This window comes from Austrofundulus limnaeus, unplaced genomic scaffold, assembly GCF_001266775.1.
Source record: "Austrofundulus limnaeus strain Quisiro unplaced genomic scaffold, Austrofundulus_limnaeus-1.0 Scaffold87, whole genome shotgun sequence".
Classification (NCBI taxonomy): domain Eukaryota; kingdom Metazoa; phylum Chordata; class Actinopteri; order Cyprinodontiformes; family Rivulidae; genus Austrofundulus; species Austrofundulus limnaeus.
In genome coordinates, this window is record NW_013952489.1 from 1,453,861 (window position 1) to 1,462,587 (window position 8,727).

Below are 8,727 nucleotides of genomic sequence, written 5' to 3' on the forward strand. Positions count from 1 at the left end.
CAGTGACTTTTTTTAAGTGAAGAGAAAATAGAGACAGAGAGAAAAACAGAGAGAGAAGTAATTAGAAAGATAGAAAGATTGAAATAGCGATTAGAAGTTTATTAAATATCAAATGATGTAAAGAAATCCTCATTTTAATATGTTAAAAATAGGTTTAAACCATATTTCCAGAGGTCATTGGATTAGGAAAACAAAATAAACCATGTCTTATGTCTCTTTTTTTTCTAGAGGAACAGTCCCGACTTGGAGCAGCAAGGCTTTGATAACTTGGCCTATGAGTACGGCAGCCAGAGTGAGCTCCACCCGTCGCCCAAACCTGCATCCAGAACTTTTAGACTCCTGGGACTCACCGCCGACCACCAAGCTGTGGAAACCACACTCAGCCGCTTGAATGGAGTCCTGGCCGTCATCTGGTCTGTGCCTGAGAGTTTACTGCAGGTGGACTATGATGACACAGTGACCACAGCTGCAGAGATTGCCCTGCAGCTGCAGACTCTTGGGTGCAGTGTTGAAGCAGTAGCACTGGTCAAAGTGGATGGCATGCACTGCCAGTCCTGTGTGCATTCCATCGAGGGACGGATTGGAGGTTTATCAGGGGTCTCACATATCCAGGTGTCTTTTCAGCATGGTGTAGCCAAGATTGTACACCAACCGTTAATTATTACACATCAGGAACTGATACACCAGATTGAGGACATTGGGTTTGATGCTGCTTTTGTACCCGAGGATGCCTTTGGGGGGGATTTAAGCCTCTGGCAGGGGGACCTCATGAATGAGCCCACCCAGACTGTCACTGTATGGATCAAAGGGATGACCTGTAGTTCATGTGTTCAGTCTATAGAAGGCAAGATATCTGAAGTTTCCGGAGTGAAGTCCATAACGGTGTCGCTGAAAGAGAAAAAGGGAGCAATAAGCTTTAACCCCAAACTGATAGAACCGGAGCATCTTCGAGCTCTTATAGATGAAATGGGCTTCAATGCGTCACTTAAAGGTAAGAGACATTAACTTTAGTTTTTCTTCTGAATTGGATTTAGTGTTTCTGTGTGTGCTTCATTTGTCTTGTTATTATCTAATCAGCCTCAGAAATGGTTAAAAATCAGTTGTTTTTACAAAAACTGAGCTAAAATTTGGTGTGTTAGTAGGAGCCAAGTGTGATCCATAACTGATACTATGAAACGGACGGACGGTATATCGCAATAGACATATGATCAATATCACTGCAAAACTTAACCTATAGAATGTTAATAATTTCACTGAATTCCAAATCCAGAACTGCATGGCATTCTGGGGGATGTAGGCAGGAAAGGCTTTAGATGCTTGACATCTCTCAGCCCAAGTAAATGAAATTGGTGGCATCAAATCACTCTCTCTCTCTCTCACTCACTCACTCACTCACTCACTCACTCACTCACTCACTCACTCACTCACTCTTTGGTAAGCTATCAACAACCTGTTGAGTAATATGCGCAGTAGCAGTTTCATGTTTTGCCACACAACTGTTTAAAAATAAAAAAGAATGACGTGAAGTCAGTCCGTCCCTCCGTTTTCTTCCACTTATCCGGGTTTGGGTAGCAGCCGAAGCAAAGAGACCCAGACTTTCCTCTCCCCAGCCTCTTGGGCCAGCTTATTCAGGGGAATCCCAAGGTGTTCCCAGGCCAGCCGAGAAACATAGTCCCTCCAGCGTGTCCTGGGTCTTCCTCTGGGCCTCCTCCCAGTAGGACATGCCTGGAACAACTCACCAGGGAGGCTTCCAGGAGGCATCCTTACCAGATGCCCGAGCCACCTAAACTGGCTCCTCTCGACATGGAGGAGCAGCAGCTCTACTCTGAGTCCCTCCTGGATGATTGAGCTTCTCACTCTGTCTCTAAGGGAGAGCCCAGACACCCTGCGGAGTACACTCATTTCTGCCGCTTGTATCTGGGACCTCGTTCTTTCGGTCACTACCCAAAGCTCGTGACCATAGATGAGGGTAGGAACGTAGACCGACTGGTAAATCGAGAGCTTCGCCTTCTGGCTCAGCTCTCGCCTCACCACGACAGACAGGTACAGCGCCCGCATCACTGCAGATGCAGCACCAATCTGCCTGTCGATCTCCCGCTCCATTCTTCCCTTATTTGTGAACAAGACCCTGAGATACTTAGGTCATATTCAGACCTGACAATTTGGTCCGCTTTAAACGAACCAGAGTTTGTTTCCAGCGTTGGTCCGGACCTTTTGTGCAGGTGTGAATACACTCATGCGAACTCTGGTGCGGATCAAGCAACTGGACCGAGACCTGCTTTTTGAGGTGGTCTCGGTTCACTTCCAAACGAACTCTGGTGCGGTTCACATCAGTTCGCTTCTGATGTGAATACAGACCGGACTCTAATCGAACTAACTGCATTAAACATGCGCCTTTTTGGACTTCAAAGACCACTGTTGCTGAGCTAAATAAACTGAAATCATACCTTTTTCGTCATCTCCTGTTCTTTTTCGCCATCTCTAGCTATGCTGGCAGCATGTAGTGGGTCAGAACACGGAGAGCACCTCGTCTCCTTTGGGCCGCGGGACACATTTATGTGACGTCGCTCCAAAATTAGAATATCATCACAGAATCACCATTAAATTAGCTGCTTTTGACATTTTAAATGCTATTGCAGTTGTACTATCATCATAAATGTGCACATCAGAACTGCAGCATGCAAGACTTCCTTGTTTTTTTCTGGGTCTGTGGCTCAGTCCCGCCCCCGTCCTTTTTTGTCCAATGGGAGCAATGATCGTCAGCCTCATGCCTTTGTTTACAACTTATAGTTCATTTGCAAAAAAGCACAATGTGAATGCAAACCGCACCAAATGAAAAAAATAAAGTCCACTTTTGGTCCGGACCAAACAAGGGGACCAAAGGACTTTCCTGGTCTGAATACACCCTTAAACTCCTCCACTTGGGGCAGGACCTCCTCCCCGACCCGGAGAAGGCAACTTACCGATTTCCAGCTCAAGACCATGGTCTCGGATTTGGAGGCACTGATCCTCATCCCGGCCACTTCACACTTGGCTGTGATCCGCTCCAGTGAGAGCTGGAGATCACGATCTGATGAAGCCAATADRACCACATCATCTGCAAAAAGCAGAGATGTGATCCTAAGGTCATCAACAACATCCCCTCTACACCTTGGCTGCACCTAGAAATTCTGTCCATAAAAGTTATGAACAGAATTGGTGACAAAGGGCAACCTTGGTGAAGTCCGACTCTCACCTGAAACAAGTCCAACTTACCACCGGCAATGTGGACCAAGCTCTGGCACCGGTCGTACAGGGACCTAACAGCCCGTATCAACAGGCCTGGTACCCCATAGTCCCAGAGTACCCCCTACAAGAGTCCCCGAGGGAAACGGTCAAATGCCTTCTCCAAGTCCACAAAACGCATGTAGACTGGTTGAACTCCCATGCACCCTCCAGGACCCTGCTAAGGGTGTAGAGCTGGTCCGCTGTTCTATGACCTGGACAAAAACCACACTGCTCTTCCTGAATCTGAGATTTGACTATCCGACGGATCCTCCTCTCCAGGACCCCTGAATAGACTTTACCAGGGAGGCTCAGAAGTGTGATCCCCCTATAGTTGGAACACACTCTGCAGTGTCCCTTTTTAAACAAGGGGACCACCACCCCAGTCTGCCAATCCAGAGGAACTGCCCCCGATGTCCACGCGATGTTATAGAGTTGCATCAACCAACACAACCCTACAACATCCAGAGCCTTAAGGAACTCCAGGCGAATCTCATCCAACCCCGGCGCCTTGCCACCGAGGAGCTTTTTAAACCCTCAGTGACCTCGGCACCAGAGATTGGAGAGTTCGACCCAGGATCTTTAGGCTCTGCTTCCTCATGGGTAGACATGTCGGTAGGATTGAGGAGGTCTTCGAATTATTCTTCCCACTGACCCACAACGTCCCGAGTTGAGGTCAGCAGCACACCATCCCCACCATAAATAATGTTGGTGGCAAACCGCTTTCCCTCCCTGAGACGCCGGATGGTGGGCCAGAATCGCCTCGAAGCCGAATGGAAGTCTTTGTCCATGGCCTCTCTGAACTCCTCCCACGCCCAAGTTTTTGCCTCAGCTACCACCAGAACCGCAATCCGCTTGGTCTGCCGATACCTATCAGCTGCTTCCGGAGTCCCACAGGCCAAAAAGACCCGATAGGACTCCTTCTTCAGCCTGACAGCATCCCTCACCGCCGATGTCCACCAGCGGGTTCGAGGGTTGCCGCCATGACAGACACTGGCAACCTTATGGCCACACCTCAGGTAAGCCGCCTCAACAATGGAGGCTTGGAACATGGCCCACTCGGACTCAATGTCCCCCACCTCCCCCGGAATGTGTTCAAAGTTCTCCCGGAGGTGTGAGTTGAAGCTCCGTCTGACGGGAGACTCTGACAGACTTTCCCAGCAGACCCTCACTATACGTTTGGGTCTGCCAGGTCTGAGTGTCATCCTCCCCCACCAACAGAGCCAATTCACCACCAGGTATTGTTCAGTTGACAGCTCTGCCCCTCTCTTCACCCGAGTGTCCAAAATATGTGGCCGCAGATCAGATGAAACGACAACAAAGTCGATCATCGAGGTGCAGCCTAGGGTGTCCTGGTGCCAAGAGCACATGTGGACACCCTTACGCTTGAACATGGTGTTCGTTATGGACAATCCATGACGAGCACAGAAGTCCAATAACAAAACACTGCTCGGATACAGATCGGGGGGCCGTTCCTCCCAACCACGCCTCTCCAGGTCTCACTGTCATTACCCACGTGAGCGTTGAAGTCCCCCTGCAGAAAGAGGGAGTCCCCGTTAGGAGCACTCTCCAGCACCCTCTCCAAGGACTCCAAAAAGGGTGGGTAATCTGAACTGCTGTTAGGCGCATAGGCACAAACAACTGTCAGGACCCATCTCCCCACTCGTAGGGGGAGGGAGGCTACCCTCTCATTCACCGGGGTGAACCCCAATGTACAGGCAGCGAGATGGGGGGGGGGCAATAAGAATGCCCCCACTCCTGCTTGGCGCCTCTCAGCCTGGGTAACTCCAGAGTGGAAGAGTGTCCAACCCCTCTCGAGGGGACTGGTTCCAGAGCGGTGCATTGAGGTGAGTCCAACAATATCTAGTCAGAACGTCTCAACCTCACACACCAGGTCAGGCTACTTCCCCACCAGAGAGGTGACATTCCATGTCCCTAGAGTCAGCTTCAATAGCCGAGGATCAGACCGCCAAGGTCGTCGCCCAACACGCATTGCACCCGACTCCTACGGCCCCTCCCACAGGTGGTGAGCCCATGGGAAGGGGGATCCACGTCTCCTCTTTGGGCTATGCCTGACCGGGCTCCATGGGTGAAAGTCCGGCCACCAGGCGCTCGCTAACGTGCCCCACCTCCAGGCCTGGCTCCAGAGTGGGGCCCCGGTGACCCGCATCCGGGTGAGGGAACACTCAGTCCATTTATTGTACTCATCATATGAGGTCTTTGGGCTGCACTTTGTCTAATCCCTCACCTAGGACCTGTTTGCCTTGGGTGACTCTACCAGGGGCATGAAGCCCCCGACAACATAGCTCCTAGGATCATTGGGACACTCAAACCTCTCCACCACAATAAGGTGGCAGCCCAGGGAGAGGGAAGTGAAAGGAGAAAATAAGTGTAACAGCTCGAGAGGAAAATGTAGATAAATGAGGGAGAGGTCACATCACCAGTTTGGCAGTACGAATCAACTTTTTGTCTCCTGGTCCTTGTTTTAAAATAGGTAAAATAAAAGTCTAATCAATATGATACTGACAGGGCTCTAGAGTGCGACCAATTTGGTCGCAAATGCGATCAGATTTCCTAACAGTGTGACTAAAAAAATGTCCAGTCACACTGGTGCGACCGAGGGGGAGGAGGAGCGGTCGCCCACTGAAACTAAAAGTTTGCATCATGGTTCATAAAAAATAATCCAGCAGTATCAATGGTCACCCACCGACAGTCTCATCTCTCCTAATAACACAGCGCTCTGCTCGCGGGCTCCGCTCCACACCTCCTGCGCACACACGTTTGTTATTCTATCCTCGTGGGGACTTTGCATTGGCTTCCATTCATTTCCCCGTAAATTCTATAGCCAACCATAACCTCCCAGGTAGACTACACACCTGACCCAAACCCTAACCTCACCAGGCTGTGTGTACCGGGGAAATGGTCAATAATTGTACCCACCATGAAGCAAAAACCTGTACACACACGTGCGTGCGTGCACGCATAGCGAAACAACCGTAGTTTTTTTCATATTATTTTTTAACTCAGATCGTAGTCTGAAAAACAGTTCTTTCTTGTTAGCTGGAGATGAAAACAAGATGTGGACGGTTGCTCTCTCTTAAGTCCATCTTGTTAATTTAACAGTCGGGTCTGAGCGCTGCAGATCATTTGAGCAGGACGAGGAAGCTCACGGGTATGGCAGGCCGCTTTTGCACTTAATCGACTTCACCACAGTTACAGTCTAAGTATCTGAAATAGGTTCTTCTGGGTCTCAGGAGGATAAAACTAGACATATTAGATATTTAAGTGAAATAATACAAGATAATATGATTCAACTAATGATGAAATTGCAGACTTTTATGTGTTATTTTAAAAATGTTCACAACCTTTTAATAAATATCAGTAATATTTCTCTTAATCATTATTCTCTGTTCATCATTCTAGTTTATCCAAGGCCAAAGATCCATAGTTGTCCATCTGAGGGGTTTGTGTCTAAAATAATTTAACCATCAATCCATCCATTTTCTTCCGCCTATCTGGGGTCGGGTCGCGGGGGCAGCAGCTTCAGAAGGGAGGCCCAGACCTCTCTTTCCCCAGCCACTTCTTCCAGCACCTCCGGGGGAACTCCAAGGCATTCCCAGGCCAGCCGAGAGACATAGTCCCTCCAGCGTGTCCTGGGTCTTCCTCGGGGCCTCCTCCCGGTGGGACGTGCCCGGAACACCTCACCAGGGGGGCGTCCAGGAGGCATCCTTACCAGATGCCCGAGTCACCTCAACTGGCTCCTCTTGACATGGAGGAGCAGCGGCTCTACTCTGAGTCCCTCCCGGATGACCGAGCTTCTCACCCTATCCCTAAGGGAGAGCCCAGCCACCCTGCGGAGGAAACTCATTTCGGCCGCTTGTATCCGGGACCTCGTTCTTTCGGTCATGACCCAAAGCTCATGACCATAGATGAGGGTAGGGACGTAGATCGACCTGTAAATCAAGAGCTTTGCTTTTTGACTCAGCTCTCTCTTCACCACAACGGATCGGCACAGCGCCCCCTTTACAGCAGACGCTGCGCCAATCCGCCTGTCGATCTCCCGCTCCCTTCTTCCCCCATTCGTGAACAAGATCCCCAGATACTTAAACTCCCCCACTTGAGGCAGAACGACCCCCCTGACCCGGAGAAGGCACTCTACCCTTTTCCGGCTCAAGACCACGGCCTCGGATTTGGAGGCACTGAGCCTCATCCCGGCCGCTTCGCACTCGGCCGTGAACCACTCCAGTGAGAGCTGCAGATCACGTTCTGATGAAGCCAACAGGACCACATCATCCGCAAAAAGCAGAGATGCGATCCTAAAGCCACCAAAACGGAACCCCTCAACACCTCGGCTGCGCCTAGAAATTCTGTCCATGAAAGTAATGAACAGAATCGGTGACAAAGGGCAGCCTTGGCAGAGTCCAACTCTCACCGGAAACGAGCCCGACTTACTGCCGGCAATGCGGACCAGACTCTGACAACGGTCGTACAAGGACCTGACAGCCCTATCAAAGGGCCTGGTACCCCATACTTCCGGAGAACCCCCCACAAGGCCCCCCTTGGGACATGGTCGACGCCTTCTCCAAGTCCACAAAACACATGTAGACTGGTTGGGCGAACTCCCATGCATCCTCCAGGACCCTGCTAAGGGTGTAGAGCTGGTCCAGTGTTCCACACCCAGGACGAAAACCGCACTGCTCTTCCTGAATCCGAGGTTCGACAAACCGACGGACCCTCCTCTCCATGATCCCTGAATAGACCTTACCAAGGAGGCTTAAGAGTGTGACCCCCCTGYAATTGGAGCACACCCTCCGGTCCACTTTTTTAAACAGGGGGACCACCACCCCAGTCTGCCAATCCAGGGGTACTGCCCCCAATGTCCATGCGATATTGCAGAGTCGCGTGAGCCAACACGACACTACAACATCCAGAGCCTTAAGGAACTCCGGGCGGATCTCATCCACCCCCGGGGCCCTGCTACCGAGGAGCTTTTTAACCACCTCAGCGACCTCGTCCCCAGAGATTGGAGAGCCCAACCCAAAGTCCCCAGGCTCAGCTTCCTCAACAGAAGGCATGTTGGTGGGATTGAGGAGGTCTTCGAATTATTCCGCCCACCGGCCCACAACGTCCTGAGTCGAGGTCAGCAGCACACCATCCCCACTATAAACAGCGTTGGTGCTGCACTGCTTCCCCCTCCTGAGACGCCGGATGGTGGACCAGAATCACCTCGAAGCCGTGCGGAAGTCTTTCTCCATGGCCTCTCCAAACTCCTCCCACGCCCGGGTTTTTGCCTCAGCGACCACCCAAGCCGCATGCCGCTTCGCCCACCGGTACCCATCAGCTGCTTCTGGAGTCCTGTAGGCCAAAAAGGCCTTATAGGACTCCTTCAGCTTGACAGCATCCCTCACCGAAGGTGTCCACCAACGGGTTCGAGGTTTGCCGCCTCGACAGGCACCAACAACC

At 51.0% G+C, this 8,727-nt stretch overlaps 1 protein-coding gene across 3 annotated transcripts in view; it reads left to right on the top strand.

Moving 5' to 3' along the window:
• Positions 1–228: 228 nt before the first annotated feature.
• Positions 229–8,727, top strand: part of atp7b (ATPase copper transporting beta) — a gene marked incomplete at its 5' end in the record, with an annotated part of 37,297 nt that continues 28,798 nt past the window's right edge. For all 3 annotated transcript variants that reach the window (XM_014012010.1, XM_014012011.1, XM_014012012.1), the window contains 1 exon segment: positions 229–991. In XM_014012010.1, coding sequence (XP_013867464.1) covers positions 229–991 — 763 coding nt within the window.